Raw genomic sequence first — 17,995 nt, 5'->3', positions numbered from 1 at the left:
GCTGCAAGAGGTCTTTTCTCTCACCCAAGGCTGTACGCCTGCTCAGGTTAGCACCACTGCTTTAGGCGACCTGGGTTTGACTCCAGCCTCGGGTGACTGTCTGTGTGGAGTTTGCACATTCACCCTGTGTCTGGTTGGGTTTCCTCTGGGTGCTCCAGTTTCCTCTCACAATCCAAAGATGTGCAGGTCAGGTGATATGGCCACGGTAAATTGCTCATAGTGTTCAGGGTTAAGGTTAGGTGCTTTAATCAGGTGTAAATGTAGAGGAATATGGGAATGGGTCTAGGTGGGTCCACACCGACCTTCAGAGGGTCGGTGTGGACTTATTGAGCCTAATGGCCTGTTTCCACACTGTAGGGATTCAACGATATATTTTAATTCGGACAGCCCTCTGGTTGTCTTTTCGATGCTTATATTCAATGCATAACGTATGTTAAATATGCTCACATTCATTACTCTATCCTGCCACATTGGACAGCATACTGCAAATTGAAAGAATAACTGCTACAACATTGTGATTTCTGGCAATATGGCGTTAAGTTTCCAACATAAAACCCAAACACCTTGATTTTCAATGTAACTGTTCCTTATTCAAATCTGTGTAATGCAATGACTAATGACTAAAGAATTATTTTCATTTGACTTCCTTCAGCCTTTTTTGTTGTTTGCTGTCTAGTACCTAATTTGTGATTGTATTGGCAGGAAATAAGACTATGCCAACAGTATGAAATTAAATCCTATCAAATCAGCAGCTCACTTCTCACTAGTCTTCTCTGAGGTTTATCGAACATTTTATGCAAAAGCTCTCCTTGCCTTACTGTGACTGTTGTTTTTACTTGTGAACTTGTTTTTAAATTAAAAACCTTGGCATTATTTTTCAGGTTAATGGAAAAGGAAAGCTGACATAATGAAAAAGAGGCTGCTGTGAATGAATTGGTTTTAGATTAGATTACTTACAGTGTGGAAACAGGCCCTTGGGCCCAACAAGTCCACACCGACCCGCCACCCCTACATTTTACCCCTTCACCTAACACTACGGGCAATTTAGCATGGCCAATTCACCTAACCTGCACATTTTTGGACTGTGGGAGGAAACCGGAGCACCCCCACGCAAACTCCAGTCAGTCGCCTGAGGCAGGAATTGATCCCAGGTCTCTGGTGCTGTGAGGCAACAGTGCTAACACTGTGCCACCGTGCCGCCCATAGTGCTTCTAGGAACCAATAGCACCCCAAAGTGTGGACTAAATTTAGCTGTGAAGGTAATGCAAAACATTGCATTGTAGAATTTGCTAATGCATTTAAATATCCATGATCATTTTTTAAAAATAAAAATAAGAAGCGTTGGAGAAGTGCTGGTCTGATGAGTTCAATATGAATTCTGTTCAGGTAAGAGTCAACTTTATTTCTCTCTGCCTCAGAGGCTGCCAGATTTTCTTCAGCACTTTATGCTTTTATTTCAGACTTCCAGCATCCACAGTATTTAGTTGCAATCATTGGAAAAGTATTTATGATAAGCATACAAGATCTCAACAAATACCAGTCAACTGAGAAAAATATTCCGAATTACATTCTCAAAGGCTGATTGGTTTATAAAGTGCAGGACGCTTAAGTGTGGGCAGAATAAATTATCAACGTGTTCCAAAACTGCTATTAAATTTTCTCTGATGCCCCCTATATTTCCACTTCCCAAATGAATAAATTACATGTTTCCTTAACTACCTGAATCTTAAAAAAAAATCAGTATTGCATTTTGCCTTGTTCATCAGAAAAAGATTCATGGTGCAGTTGCGATTTTTTTTTAAAAAATGCATTAATCCAAAGGAGGTTTAGTTTACATCATTTACTATGTTCATGCTATATGCACTCTGCAAATGAAACCTTCCTGCAGAAACACAGTTCAGTCTGATGCTGGAATGAAGCTCCCTAAAAGGCAAGCTTTCTAACTTTACTTTGCTCCTGAGTCACTTTGTACCTTAAGATTTTACTTATATTAAATGAGGTTAGTTTCACTAGAAAGCTGAAAGTAGCACACACTAATGCTTAGCAGGTCATGTGATTGCAAAACATGACAGTACGCCAGTACCTGATTGCGAAGGATGCTGTCTGCTTGCTTGCTGTCTCGGAGGAACTGCTGATACCCGTGAGACTGAGAGAGAAGATTTTTTCTGTTTTCCCACATCTGAAGAAGTTCATTCCAACCAGTGTCCACTCCTTCCAAACGCTGCTTTAATATTTGAAATTGCGGGTCTGTTTCACCCTCGGTTATCATTTTTCCATTCTCCTGTATCTTCTGGTATTCTTCCAAATTGCGATCTATCTCATTTTTGATGGCGTTATGTTGTTGGAGGAGAGTTTCAGCTTCAGGCAAGGAGTTTGGCTCATCTTCAGAAGCGATAGCTTTTTGTGATTTGGAGAGCCACAACTGGAAGTCATCCAAATCCTGTAGGAATTTCTGCAGTTTGCTGGCCTCACCAAGTGATTCCTCACGACCTTGAAGAGTGTGTTTCAGTTCGTCCCAAACATCATTGATTTCCTTAAGCCGTTTCAAGATATCTGCAGCATGATGAGGATGCTGATCTGCCAGTCTGTGGGCCTCCTTCTGCAACTCTGGAAGTCTTGATTCTATGGCAGCTAGATCTCTCTCGATGCCACACAACTTTCTTTGAATGGCTAGGACACCGGGTAGGTCTTTTTCCAAGCTCTGAGTTGATTCGATGAGTTTGGTTTTCTCACAGATCCAGACCTTGGTTTCATCACACTCAAGACAATAATTCTGAAGGCTTAATGCAGACTGAACATCATTCTTTTTCATATCTACCAACTTCTGAAACTGCAGCCATCTACAAATTATAACAAGATCAGTATTATTTATAAATATTCACTTCAAACAGAAAATAAATCACCATCAGTTTGAAAGTATCTCAAAAGGGGAAATTTTACTGCACATAATCATTGTCAAAATAAAGAATCAAAATATTTTAATAAACCTGTTCATGTTTTATTAGATTCCCTACAGCGTGGAAACAGGCTATTTGGCCCAACAAGTCCACACCGACCCTCCGAAGAGTAACCCCTCTAGACTCATTTCCCTCTGACTAATGCACCTAACACTATGGGCAATTTAGCATGGCCAATTCAACTGACCTGCACATCTTCAGACTGTGGGAGGAAACCTGTGCAGACACATGGGGGATGTGCAAACTCCACGCAAATAGTCATTCAAGGCTGGAATCAAACCTGGGTCCCTGGTGCTGTGAGGCTGCAGTGCTAATCACTGAGCCACTATGCCACCCATATCATCACAATTCCTTTACATACACTGAAGCAAAGCATGTCTATCACCTACAAAGCACAAGTCAGAAGTGTGATGGGTTATTCCCTACTTACCTGGACAGAACACTCGAGAAGCTTGACATATCCAGGATAAGGTAACTATTTGACTGGGACCATATTCTCAAACATCCACTCCCTCAATCACTGACATTCAGCAGGAGCAGCAGTGTGTACCAGCTACAAGGTGTACTACAGAAATTTATGAAGGATCTTTAGGCAGCACCTTTCAGACCCATAACAACTTCCATCTCAAAGAACATGGCAGCAGGTACATGGGAACCCCACCATCTGCAAGTTCCTTTCTGTGAGAAACAAAGCTCACTGTTCAATAATTTCAGTCCGAGTCAAATTCTGAAGCATTCTTTATCCATACGTTCTTGCAAGCCCGGGTGACCACAAAATAGGCACACCCGATCAGGAGGTTACATTACAATTTATACAATTCAGTTGAGTCTCTCGGTACTCCCCTTTTACCTCATGTGACAGTTGTATTGCTCTATGCATCTGCTAATCTAATCGGCTTACCACATCTGTCTGTGGCCTGTTGTTGACGTGCAACCCTCCCCTTGATAGCTGGGTCTTATTACTTTAGCTGATGCAAAACTGGGTCTTATTTGTTTATCTTGTTCATATTAACTCCCTATGTGCGTCACAATTGCAATGGTCATGTCAATACATCTGTTTCTACCAGTCGACCACCTCCCTTTTCGGTTAGTTATTTCTTGGTATACACCCACATGATTCCGCCTTGCGATTTCTGCAGAAGATGCAGCTACTTGTAGCTGTTTGAGCAAGCATATCTAGCTTAACATACACCACCCCCCCCCCACCCCCCCGCCCCCCCCCACCACCACCTCATGCTTCAGCCTTATGATTTTTGCAGAAACAACAACATTTGCAAGCACCTCTCACTTTCCAAGCAACTCACCATCCTGACTTGGAAATATATCATGATTCCTTCACTGGTCAAAATCCTGGAACTGCCTTTCTAACGGCATTGTGGGTCAACCTACATCATATGGACTGCAGTGGTTCAAGACAACACCTCGTCACCACCGTCTCCAGGGCAACTAGAGACAGGCAATAAATGCTGGCCCAGCTAGCAATGTCCACATCCCATGAATTAATAAAATCAATTATTCTTTTATGACAGAGTCGCATGAGGCAGCCCCGTAGCTCAAGAGTACTCAAATCCTCCTGTCTGGAGAAAACTACCGAGAGAAATAAAGTCAGCAACTTTGGGGAGTGCAATATATTGGAATGAAATGTTACGGTATCAAAGATGGGATTTCACTCTTCGTTCATTATTAAATTCATATTCTTGATTAAGGTGTGGGAGGCAAGGTATTGGCAAGGGACAATACCTCAGAAAATTAAAACAAAATCTTTCTGTGGTGCAGTCAAATTCTCCTACAAGCTTTATTATGTCCATCAGTCTCATCCATCCTTTTCTACTTTCTTGCTTCACCTTCTAACAACAGCCTTGGACACAAACTACGCAACAGATTAATTATGCAGCTGTAGGAAACATTATAAATATTGAGAGCATACTTTACATTGCTATCGTTTCAAGTGCACAATGCAGCAGTGTGTTCAACGCAAGGATCTTAAACAAGTAAAATCGAGACATTTGCCTAAAGTATGTCCCCTTCATAGTAGAGATCACAAGACGACAACAAAATTAGAACGGCATTCCTTAACTTTATTTTCACTTTACCTTCAGAGTAAGTTAAGGTATAATTACAGTAAACTGCTGCGATTTGCAGAGGCTAAGTTTCTGCAAAAACTTTCCTCATGGTAAACACAATTTATAATCAGAGTCAGAGTCAATTTAAGAGATGCCAACCACCCAAAGCTTTGACATGCATAGTGCATGGAAAAAGATAAATTAAATATTTTTTGAAAAGCAAATATAATGATGTTCTTCTGGAGCAATATTGTGATAAAGTAAGAAACATCTAACTTTTGACACACCGATCCTTGTTGTAAGGTTCACTGCGCTGCAAATTGTTTCAACAATGTGAACATATATACAACATGAGCAGATGACACACTTGCAGTATGCACTTTCCAGTATGAAAAATAGCTTCACCTAATACTTCATCCGCATCTTAACCTGCTTCAATATTATTATTCATTTTCAAGGTTTTTTAAATTCTTTTGTGCAAAGAAGCAAATGGTAAATAGTGAAGATGTGAACATCAGCACTTTACTAGGATAAGATAATGACAATTCTCTCATCAATCAGTAGAGAGTCACCTCTCTAACTCTCTAGCTGTCTGTTCCAGATTTAAGTTAAATGGTTCTTTAATAATTGACAGATGTTCTGCTTAAAGCATTTTATTGTAACAATAATTTGTTTTCTGTTAGAAGCAAGACTATTTTTCTCTTCGTTCCTCTGACTTTGTGATTTCCTGCCTTGTCAATTTATGAATTGCATGGTTGGCTCATCAGTGAACATTTGTGTAGTTCAGAATTTGTGTTGTCTCATATAATCTTCTGTATCATTAACTCTTGAATCCAACTCTTTAACCTTATTTATTGTATATATGAGGGGAAATGGGGGTACAGATATTCCTGGACCTTCTTAACACTTGGGATATCATAATTTGTCTGAAATTTGTTAAAAAGGATATACTGAATGGCATTACTCTGAGGAGATCCTCTACTGTGAGGAGAAATGGGTTTGTCCTTCAGATCCATTTAATATCTTTGGGATGGGTCTTTCCCAACCTAAAGTTGAGAGGGATCATCTGAAAGGTATGTTTGATTTGGGATTATCCCAAAAGGGGCTAGGATTTACAACTCACTCCGAAAGGATTGCATGCATGTTAAATAGCAGAAGCTACAAGTCAAGCATTCCTACAACCAACGTAGCAGATAAAAAGCATTGCAGTGCTCCCATATCCAGTCCTTTCCAGCTCAGAGGAAAATGCACATCGCAACTACACTGCTAAATTCAGTAGGGTTTGGATATCCCTGACCTTGCTGGGTTTTCCCCGTTCCAATGACCTTTCCTGCTTTTCCGTAAACATCAGACTCAACCTCCCTCTTTTGAAAGCCAAAAGTCCCATAAATGTATTTTAAACAGTCTTTACTCCTCCTTCTTTAAGATGTTTTGCACTGACACCCCTGCTTATGCTCCACTTTTAAAAACTGTACTACACAAAAAAAATGTTTAATGCAGATTAACCAATTTCTTTAAGAGATCTTCACAGAGATCTGAAACCAGAATTTTAATAATTTCATCCAAGGAAGATTGGGCTAGAATTTAATGTTCTTTCAACTGGGGGAATGATTTGCAATAAAATGATATTACATAAAGAGAGGCCATTAACCCAAATGGACTTTTCTCACTAGTTGTGCGGTGCAACACTCACACATATCCTTATTCAAAAACATCTTTGTCAGTGAACTGTAGTTGAAGTGACCTGATCATTCACACCCAATAAGAACACAATGCAATGCTCCTATAATGAAATGAATTAACACTCAGTTAAAGAATGTCAAAAGAAAGAACTGGACACAACCAGGCAGGGAAACCAGTTTGCAACCAAGGGTTGAAGAGGAAACTATTTTCTGATTACATCTTTTACATAAAACTTAAAGGGGCGAACTCATCCTCATCCATTGTCTCTCATTGTCTTCATTGTTCAGAATGTTGTTCCGCAGGACAATGAATCACTAGACAATATGTGGTGAACGGAAACATGTTAGAAATATACCTGAGGTTCACATGATCCTGACATTCTTTCACCTCTTGTGTACTTGGGTGGCCAGTCTCTACCAAGTGGTTCGCTGTACTATTTACTTCAGTGATCCGAGATCCCAAATTGTTCATTTCCTGTACCAGGGTTTCAAACCTATGCAAAACAAAGGTAGATTGTGCTATACATTTAAAAGTCACAACAATTAAGCTGTTGAATGTAACATATTATAATACATATTCATTGCACATTTTGTTTTGCCAAAGTGGCGATCACCACTCGATTATTCTGAAGTACCTAATTGCATAATATACAGCTCATCATGCACCAATTCTGTTCATCCTAATTGTTGAAAAACCACTAAAATAAACACAATTCAGCAAGTTCAAAGCTGCAATGCAATTTCTGGATTGAGACAATATTACAAATTATTTTAATGCATCTTAATTCTGTGATTGGATTACTGGCTCGGAAATGCTTTATTAATCCCTTTACAATTTAATTTGCACTTTGAAATAGTCAACGAACTTTGGCTAAACCTTTGGACAGAAATAAAAACCAAAGATCTGTAGATGTTGGAAATCAGAAATTTTTGGAAAACTCAGCAGATGTGGCAAATGTTTTGATATTGCTACGGGCAAGACTGTTCTGCCCTTTCTTGTGCAATAAATATCACAGATATAAAATATTTTTTAAAAATACAACAAAGTTACATTGGGGGGGATACTTTCATTAGGACAATTTTAATATAAACAATTCACCAACAATCTATCAGGTTGATTTTTACACACTAGCCTAATTTATTCTTAATTGGAGTAAATGCAAAGTAATAATGGGAAACTACAATACAGACATTTTATTTAATACTGCTGATCACTTGCCGGGCAAATTAAGTTGAAGTTGTCCCTGTTGTGTCTAACTAGTGCTAGACCCTCAACTGGAAGGATTATTCAATTTTCATATGGCCAAAACGTAACCATTTTTATTCTTCCATTTCAAGTGGGTGTCATAGTGGGTCAGTAATTAGCACTGTCGCCTCACTGTACCTGGGACCTGGGTTAACTTCCTGCCTCTGGGTGACTGTATGTGTGGAGTTTGCACATTCTCCCTGTGTCTGCGTGAGTTTCCTCCCGCAGTCCAAAGATGTGCAGGTTAGGTGAATTGGTTATGCTAAATTGCCCATAGTGTTAGGTGCATTAGTCAGAGGGAGATGGGTCTGGGTGGGTTACTCTTCAGAGGGTTGGTGTGGACTTGTTGGGCCAAAGGGCCTGTTTTCACACTTTAGAGAATCTAATTTAAAATTATATTTCAATATCCTTTTCCAATTTCATTTTTAAACAATCTCTGTTTTATTCGCCATTTGCAGAAACATTTCATTCTCTAATAATCTGTTCCGATTCACTTTTTTCTAATTACCCTCTTGGTTTTTCTAGCGATAATTCATTGATTCAGCCCCCTTTGCTTCCTTTTCACCAAACAGCTAACTATTTATGTTCAAAATTTCTGTCAACTTCCACCTTAACTTCCTCTGTTCTACCCATATGGCCTCAGTAAACGTAAATTGTGTTCCGAATCAGTATCCATGTGACTGGGTCATCCACCAGAACAGATCAAATAATTTCCAAGTACATTAAATTGGAAGATGGCATAAGCCACAAAGAAGTGTCGGAATAATATGATTTAGGAGAAAAGAGAGGTCAAATATTTAAGCTTACATATGGTAAAGTGGGAGAAATGGAAGTGGTAACATAGGACAGCATGATGGCTCAGCGGTTAGCACTGCTGCCTCACAGCACCAGGGATCTGGGTTCAATTCCAGCCTCGGATGACTGTGTGTGTGGAGTTTGCATATTCTCCCCATGAATGCATAGTCTGGATGCTCTGGTTTGCTCCCACAATCCAAAGATGTACAGGTTAGGTGAGTGTGCAATGCGAAATTGCCCATAATGTTCAGGGACACGTGGGTTAGGTGCCTTGGTCAGGAGTAAATGGGTCTGGGTGAGTTAGACCTTGGACTTCTTGGGCCAAATGGCTGGTTTCCACACTGCAGGATTTCTATGATGATTTTAACTCTAAAGTCAACTCCCAGTCAAGTTAAATGCACACCATCAGGAACTTTGAGGTAATGAATTTAATAAAATTTCTTCATGATGAAACTCCATAGGTTGGAGAGAATGTGTGATTTCTAACTTTGTACACACCAGTCCAAAACTAGCGTCTCCAAATCATGAAAGCTCAAAAACCTTAAACATAACTGTTCCTTTTCTCTTCACTGAAACTGCCTGACCCATTCATGACAGTCATCATGGCCCTCCTAATAGATCATTAAATTCTTGGGGATTTGAGAGAATAATATCTTCCCTTGCACAATCTGAATGAGCAAATGAAATAAATTATTTGCATTCGCGGCTTGTACCTGTGCTCCACTACTTCCAGATCATCAAGTTTCTTTGGAATCTCTACTCCTTCCAGCCACTTCTCCTTCTCATTCATCCACAATTCACAAGCATCAGCTTCACTAAACATTATATAGAGAGCAAGGGCGTCCTGTAGACGCTGCCTCCGGAGATCAGCTAGAGCCACGAGATCAGCATATAGCTCCTTTATCTCCCACTGTCTGTCCTTTATTTCTGGCAATTTCCTGAACTCCTCTGGAAGGCTCTGGAGCTGTTTGTTCAGAGCATCAATAGCTATCCCAGACTTCATGATCTCATCTGTAAGGTCCCTATGTTTCTTCACCAGTGTCTGTGTGGAAAATTCATCATGACCAACATCATCAGAAGACACGATGCGATATGTGTCCTGCAACCAGATTTTGACATCGTCTGCATCCACTTGGAATTGGAAGAAGTTCTGTGCATCCTGAAGGTTCTGCTTGCGGAAGGCAGCCAGCTCCTCCAAATCCTTCCACATGGCAAGGACCTCGTCTATCCGTTTCTTGATCTCAGGTGAAGCAAAGTGTTTCTGTGCAATCATATCTCGGCCTTCTTTAATTGTTTGCTGCAGGTGCGTGCTGAGGCCGCCCAACTCATCCTCCAGTGCCTTATGCTTGCTTTGCAGAATCACAATACTGGTGATATCTTTTCCGTAATCCTGCGAAGAGAAGATCTGCTCTCTTTCCCGAATCCAGCCCTCAGTCTCCGCCATCTCCCAGAAGAACCTCCAAAGACAACGGGACTGCTCCAGACGAGCTTTCCGCTCAGCAGCCAACACACAAAGCTCCTCGTAACACAGTTCCAGGTGGTTGACACGATCTTTGATCACATTGGGATCACAAGGGGTGTAACCTGGAAAAGAGATTCACAACTAATCGTTAAGTGCATCATTAAGAATGTTGTGGTGCTCAACCATGCTTAGTCTCACAGAAAACAAGGGGAGAATGTGAATGAGTGAGTTGCACATAACTTTCCAGCATCAGTCGATCCCTTCACTATATTACAATTTCAAACTAAACTGCTTATTAATCAATCAGATCTAGCTGATGAGGTCTGCTGAACTGGTTAGCAGACTTTGGGGCAATTCAATCTGGCTGTAAATAGTACAGGAAATAAGGTTCCTAAGCTAACTTGCACGGAGTGAATTGGTACGATGTTGGATTTCATTTCACAGAATCAGAGAATGGGTACAGCACAGAAGAGTGGACATTCAGCCTATCGTGTCATTGTCAGCCCTCTGCAAAAGGAATTCACTTGGTTTCGGTCCACTGTCTTTACAACATGCTATCATCGATATTTCCTCTTCAGATCGTGATCGATTATCATGAAATTTTCCTCTACCACATCCTCAGGCAGTATATTCCAAATCCTAGTCTCCTGTTGTGTGAAAACTTCTCCCTCATGTTACCTTCACCTTTTTGGCCAATCACTTTCAACTGATGTCGAGTCTACTCGATCTTTCTGGCTATCTACTCTGTCCAGACCTTTCACGATTTTGAATAGGTCTGTCAAACCTTCTTCCAATCTTCTCTGAGAAGGACATATTTCTTCAATCTGTTTAACAAAAGTAAACATTTTATAAGCATTCTTATGAATCCCACTTCAATCTTTCACATCCTTCCAAAAGTGTGATGACTAGAACTAGACACAGCACTCCAACGGAGGTCAAGCTAACGCTTTATATATATCTACCACAATGCTCTTGCTTTTGTGTTCAATTATCTTTATTACAAAGCCCAGCATTCCATATGCTTTATTCAGCATTCTTCTTGCCATCCTCAATCACTTGCATAACTGTACAGCTAGTTCTTGCAGCCACTTTAAAATTGTACCACATTTTAAAAACAACTGCCTGACCCCATCTTCCAAGCACAATGGATTAATTCATTCTATTTACATCACATTTCACCTGCAAGTTGTCTATCCATTTGACCTGCTCGTTTTGAATTTCAAAATGATTCTCCTCACAGCTCACCTCACTCCCAAAATTCATATCATCCTCAAAATTTGACACTATGCCCTGCATAGTCAAGTCTAGGACATTAACATACATCAAGACAGGCAGGGATACTAACATCAACCCCTAGGTAACCTTCCTCTGGTGTGAGAGACATCCATTAACCACTACTCGGTTTCCTGTCACAAATCCCCTTTCCTGCGATGCCACCCTCTAGATTAGAAATTTAATATGAAAAGTAATGAAGAAATAGACAAATCATATCATGAGCAACTCTGACCAACAGTAAAAAAAATCTGAATTCTAATTTGAGAATCTATTTTGCATGCCGCCAGTTATAATTCATTGCCAGCATTACTCAAGACAAAAGACATAAGATTATTTTCAAACATAATAAGTAGCAACAAAACCAGACTTCCATTTTTGTCTGGACTGGCTCTAAATCTTGTTTTGTCAAACAAAATCTCCTGCCCTCAGTTCTTCGCATTTTAAATGCTCTTAAATTTGACAACATTGCATACTAAATTGGCAATCCTGCTCAAAGTCCACATAGATAAATAGGTTAAGTAAAGATGTACTCTTGGACAATATCAAATGCAAAGTATAACTGATGTGGAAGAGCAAGGAAGAAACAAAAAAGGAGCCTATTCCTAAATACCAAGACAGTGGAATTTCATGAGGCATTTGTACAGGTACCATCATTGGATGAGATATGATTTGGACATTCTGTGAGCTTTGTCAGGTTGACACAGCAGATCCCCATTATACTATAATAAAAGCAAGGTGAATTGTGTTACTGTTGTGGTCAATACTTATTCCTCAAGTAACAACACTAAGACAGATTATCTAATTGTGCAGCCTTGTTTCATGCAAATTGTTATAAAACGCATATACATACATACAATCTAGTGTTTATGCAGGGATATACAATAGTGGAAGGGCTCCATAAAAAGGTACAGCAACAAAAATCAGAAATCAAAGTTTTGCAGTTGCTTTTGCCAATTAGCTGATGGTCTTTATTAGGACTTAAACAGGATGCGAGGTAGAGGACATTACAGGAGAAACATCAACAGGTACCTTCGTCTTCAGCAAATTTGAGGGCTCCTGCATTAACCAACTTCAATCTATCTGCTTGAATCGCAATGTCAGCTTCCACCAGTGTATGTTTTTGAAGCAGGTCCTCCACACCCATTAAATGTTTACCAAAATCCTGTGATAGCAGTCGTACCTGAAAAGAAAGGGAAGTATTAGCTTTCTAAAATAAGTATGATTTAAAAAACACAAACACACACACCATAATAAATCAAAATGCCATTGTTTCTAAGTTTAGTAAGTTACACACTCATGAATCAGAAAGTGAACCTCATGAGGTAAATGTTTTTAAAATGACACAAATGCCAGCCAATATTTCCAGTGTAATGCTAACCGTGATGAGCTGGGAAACTATTTGGTTTTAGGAATCAAGTGGTCCCCTTGAAAACTTTAACTAGGACTAAATATTATACATATGTTACACTTGATTAAAGGCCAGGTAAAATTCAGGTACCATACACGCAAATTTCCCTAAATAGTACTTTACATGGTACGATACTTCTATTTAGAAAACAGGATACCCTTGGATTTATTACACGAGATCAACAAGCTTTTTATAATGAAACCGACTTATTTTATTCAATAAGAAATGGGATGAAAAATTTAAATCACATTCCGCAGAGCATGATGAAACTCAACCTTTATTTACTGCTGAAAATAAGATTAGCGGCAAATAATCATTAATAATGGCTTTATTCTGCCCATTAATTCCCCAACACAAAGCTAGAGAGTGGTGGAAACTGGGTTAGCTGACAAAACTGAAACGGTAATGGCAGTTCTACTATTGTATGAAACTTGTAAAATTGCCAAATCTAGAAAGAAAATCTGAAAACAAACCATCAAAGTGGTCTATCAATTATGCTGCAATTTTATTTTTCCGAAGTAGAATTGATGATATTGGAAGGTCCAAATAATCATTCATTGCCTTTGCCCCATTAGTACAAGAATATCAACACACGAGTACATGATATGTACCCAAAAAGATCTCATCGTAGCACCTACTTTCATTTCATCCATCCAATCAATGATATGAAGCATCTCCTGGAAAATCTTCTGAAGGGCCAAGTTCATCTCCAGTCTTGCCCGCCTCGCATTAAGCAGCTCCAACAGGTACTCCCACAGCCGCATGATGTTGTCCTTTCTGGCATTAATACGTTTAATATCATGGTAATTTTCAGCCTCCAGTTCCAGTGACACATCCACAAGGGTCTGCACACGTTCCTCATAAGCAGCAATATCAGCCTCGATTGCTTCATGCTTCTTCATAGCTGCTTCCACAGCAGACAGATCATATCCAAAATTATCCTGTGGTCAAATGGTACAAATTAAATGATAAATACTTCAGAAACTAGAACTACTCAGTGATAAGTTTTACCCCTACGACTGAATGAAAGGGAAACAGCAAACTTGTACGTCAACTTTGCCACTTGTCAGGCCAAATCAATGTCAATGTAAACATGCTTGGCACTTTTTGTAAAATGACAAGATACCGAAGCATCCATAAACTATATGTTGTTCTCAATTTACAGTAACATGCAAGAACACTGCATCAGAAGCCAGAAACATCAGCACACTGAGACAGCCACAGGAAGTAGTAAAATGGATCAGAAAATAACTCAGGATGAAAAGTAAACACAAAGAAGGCCACAGCAGAACATCATCCTATAATGTTATATGACTTCACATGTTGTTTTCAAGCCTGCATTATCAACAAAATGCAAATAGCACTTCATCCAATGCAATGCAGCAAAAATAAACACCAAGCACTTTTATGTTGGCTATAGTGTCTGACTGAACAGATTCTGTGGCGGGAAGGTGAAAGCGAGCTGACCAATGCAATTTAACATTGAAATGTCATCATCAGCTCTGAATCCCAAGATCCAGATACACACTGTTTATTCAGACAACATAACCACCAGTAGATAGTTGCATTAGAATGTGTGCAGTGGTATTTGGAACCTGAAATAATTTCTATCTTGCAATGATGTTTATGTGCTTTGGAAGTACAATAGTCTGGATCTTGCTGGTAAAATAATTGTGATTTAGCAATGCATTATTATTAATGTGCAAATTGACCAAATTCACCAGATTGAGATACAACAGCTGAATCACAAATCTCCAAAACTTGCCAGCAGATTTACGCCACTCTGCTACTTTCTTGTCACCAATTGCACCCTGCCCTTAACCTCACTGTTAATGCTAAATCTTGATGAACTTTCACATTACCCGTTAAACTCCTAACAGAACAGCAATCCTGAAATGTAACAAATCACCTCATCAACATGATAACTGCTAATGCAACTATTCTGGCTTTGAAAGGGAACAATTTAAAATGCTCAATGTCATTCCTGCATGCAGTCAATTGTTTATAGAGATTTTAAATACATCAAATTATATTTTTAATTTTGTTTCTTCAATTTTCTTTACCTTTTTTCACTCCCTTAATCTAAATATTTCTTTCCTTCCCTTTATTTTTTAGCTGATTTTACTGTAATTCATCCACCTTCTCAGGCATTCCTCTATTCCTTTCTCACTGGGGTGGCATGGTGGCTCAGTGGTTAGCACTGCTGCCTCACAGCACCAGGTTCGATTCCAGCCTCAGGCAACATTCTGTGTGGAGTTTGCACATTCTCCCCCTGTCTGTGTGGGTTTTCTCTGGGTGCTCTGGTTTCCTCCCACAGTCCACGCATGTGCAGATTAGGTAGACTGGCACATAGTGTCTAGGAATGTATAGGTTGGGTGAATTAGCCATGGGAAATGTAGGGTTATAGGGTGGGGGGGTTGGGTCTGCACTGAATGGCCTGCTTCCACATTGTAGGGACGCTATAATTCTCAATTCATAAGCTGCACTGGTTACAGAGATATGCCAATTCCAATGTTCACTAAGGCCCTGGATGGTGTTGCTATCAACTTGCATTCCAACAAGATGTGCTGGAAAAATATTTTGAGCTAAAGGCTACAGGAAACAGTCGCACTAAAACTCTACAAGAGGCCGTCATCCAGCAAGATCCAGTCCTTTAGTTGTAACATTCAACTTAAACAAGGAATGTATATCTGAGGGGCCAGCCAAATTCATGGATTCTAATAAACTATCTACTGATTCAATGCAGTACACTACTCAAGTAAAACTGACAAAGAACTTTATTAATACTTTGCCTTCACCATCCTGAATTGCTGCTACAAAATAATATTTTTTTGTGAAAAAAGTCTCTGGGTGATGGCAAAGAGTCAAAGACATAAGATTGTGACATTATGTTGAATACATCTTTGAAAATAAACTTCAATATTGAAAACATTCACTTATATCTATGCCAATGCTACAAAATTAATAACTTTAAGATAATACTGAGGACCACTGATAACTATTCCAAGCAGTTTCACTGTGTAACACTGCAAAAAACGTTTCTTGCCATCTTTGAGGTATAGTCAGATGGGTAGGGACAGAACATGTGTAGTCTGCCCAAAGGAAGGTCTTGGCTCATTCTCTGCTCATGCTTCATTCTGAGCCATTTTCCTTGATAGCTTTTGTCATGTCATTGGCCAGTGCCTTTCAGTCTTGGGGACAGGGCATGGAGGCAGGTCTCCAGTTGAATGGTAATTAAACTTGTGTTGTTGAGCCTATTCAGAAGCTCATTCTAGCTACCCAATTAGCTGAGCGAATGAGTCACCAGAACACAGGCAAGATCTTCAAGTGAGCATTCATAAGAATGTCACAGCTTAAACATAATGTCTGGTGATAAAACTACCATGGATTCCTGCTACACTCCCCTTTGGTTTTATGATGACAGGTTACGCAGGGCAGAGCTGCACATTTTGGTGCATACATAAACTTATTCCATTTTCAAAGTGGCATGTTCACCATTGTATGTGTCATTTCTGTAGTTAAGGATGCATAACAAGAGGAAGCAAGTTGAGTTGGTTCTAGGAAATGATTACAAAACAAATAGTAGACATTAACAATATAGTTCCTGAAAATAATAAAGTTCCAAATTACCCTTTGAAAATATTATCAACTACACTTGATAATAAACCAGAAAGGATTTCATACAATTATCTACACTAAGTATAACAACATGTCTACTCCATAGGCAACAAAATACCATTTCAAAAATCATGTATCACATTATAGATATTTTACACACATCACATGTTTACAATTTTCTATCCAAATACTTTTATATTATAAGAAAATGACCAAAGATGGTGCAAGTGTAAGTTTCTGAATATGTTGCATATTGAGCTAGACTTCTATGTTTTTACATCAGCCACTAAACCGGAGTATCATTTCTGTGTCAAAAATAAAATTGATTAATCATGGATGGCACAGCATGCTGATTTCTCATATATTCAGCTGTACAATTGGAAAATAGGCAATTAATGGTATAAATCCATTCTTAAATCACATGCAATGTCATTTGGAGTTCAACTGCATTCACACGAAGATGGAAAGGAAATTAGAACGAGTAGCCATTTGAGCTTCACCTTCATGTAAACAGCATTCATACTAGTACGCTGGCATATTGTTTGCTCACTACAATATGGTGTCTGTCCCAAGGGGAATTACAGATTTGAAATTTGTGAGAAACACAGAATAAGGAACTATAAAGCATGGTTACATGTGTATAATTCTGCGCAATTACATTTCTCAGTAACTCCCAGACATTGTACCAAATTTAGACTGGAACAGACTGTAAAATCGTCATTGATAAATGGGGTCTGTGCTTAGAGCCATCAGCAAATTGATAAGGTCTTTCAGTATCTTCCTAATAATACTGCCTTACCCATTGGCTCACTGTATATCTGTTGCTCATTTTCTGTGATTAAATGAAATGGTTTGTTACCTGCGAAACAAGCCGCTGATTCTCACATAGCCACGTCTCTCTCATAAGTGCCTTGCGGTCAAAACGGCGAGCCAGCTGCTCCAGTTTCTCTTGTCTGATAAGTTCATTTCTCAGGGCCAACTCACGTTCGTGCTCTGCTTTCTCCAGCCGTTCCCAGCCCTAAGCGTATTCACCAGATACAAAGGTCACAAATGATGAGATGTTAGATAAGCTATCACTTAATAAAAACATTTTTGCTTGGCTGATGTGAAACTGATTTAATTCAGTGAACTGAAATTGCTTGTTCCCTGTGAATGTCCTTGCCCTCCTTCATTGGTTTCACAGAAAAGAAAATGTTGGTGTGATATTAGAGTGTCATGGAATCCTTGGAGCCAGGACACTGAGTGAACTGCTGGTTCAATCCCATGTCCTTGGATTAATTTTCTCAGCTTTGCCGACATGACCAAGCATTTTTGTGAGCTGCTCCTGAATGGCATTTACAACCTGGTTATTTAATTGACTTCCCATTGCCGAAGGCAAATACATGAGACTATGTGAAGGTGGAATAAACGACACAAAGTGCACAATGTACCCAAGTAACATTGAGGGAGAAGGGCTCCAAAAGATTCTTTCATCCAAACAATCCAAAAA

The 17,995-nt window shown here is 39.4% G+C and overlaps 1 protein-coding gene across 11 annotated transcripts in view; it reads right to left on the bottom strand.

The window, feature by feature from the left end:
- LOC140476474 (spectrin beta chain, non-erythrocytic 1-like) overlaps positions 1 to 17,995 on the bottom strand; it is a 330,291-nt gene that overhangs the window by 93,050 nt on the left and 219,246 nt on the right. For all 11 annotated transcript variants that reach the window (XM_072569156.1, XM_072569161.1, XM_072569154.1 and 8 more), the window contains 6 exons: positions 17,366 to 17,524; positions 13,527 to 13,829; positions 12,510 to 12,660; positions 9,457 to 10,327; positions 7,059 to 7,196; positions 2,084 to 2,840 (listed from right to left, as the gene is read on the bottom strand). In XM_072569156.1, coding sequence (XP_072425257.1) covers positions 2,084 to 2,840; positions 7,059 to 7,196; positions 9,457 to 10,327; positions 12,510 to 12,660; positions 13,527 to 13,829; positions 17,366 to 17,524 — 2,379 coding nt within the window. The remainder of the gene's footprint in view (positions 1 to 2,083; positions 2,841 to 7,058; positions 7,197 to 9,456; positions 10,328 to 12,509; positions 12,661 to 13,526; positions 13,830 to 17,365; positions 17,525 to 17,995) is intronic.

Source organism: Chiloscyllium punctatum, chromosome 4 (genome assembly GCF_047496795.1).
Source record: "Chiloscyllium punctatum isolate Juve2018m chromosome 4, sChiPun1.3, whole genome shotgun sequence".
Classification (NCBI taxonomy): Eukaryota; Metazoa; Chordata; class Chondrichthyes; order Orectolobiformes; family Hemiscylliidae; genus Chiloscyllium; species Chiloscyllium punctatum.
This window is presented reverse-complemented; position numbering and strand designations above follow the sequence as displayed.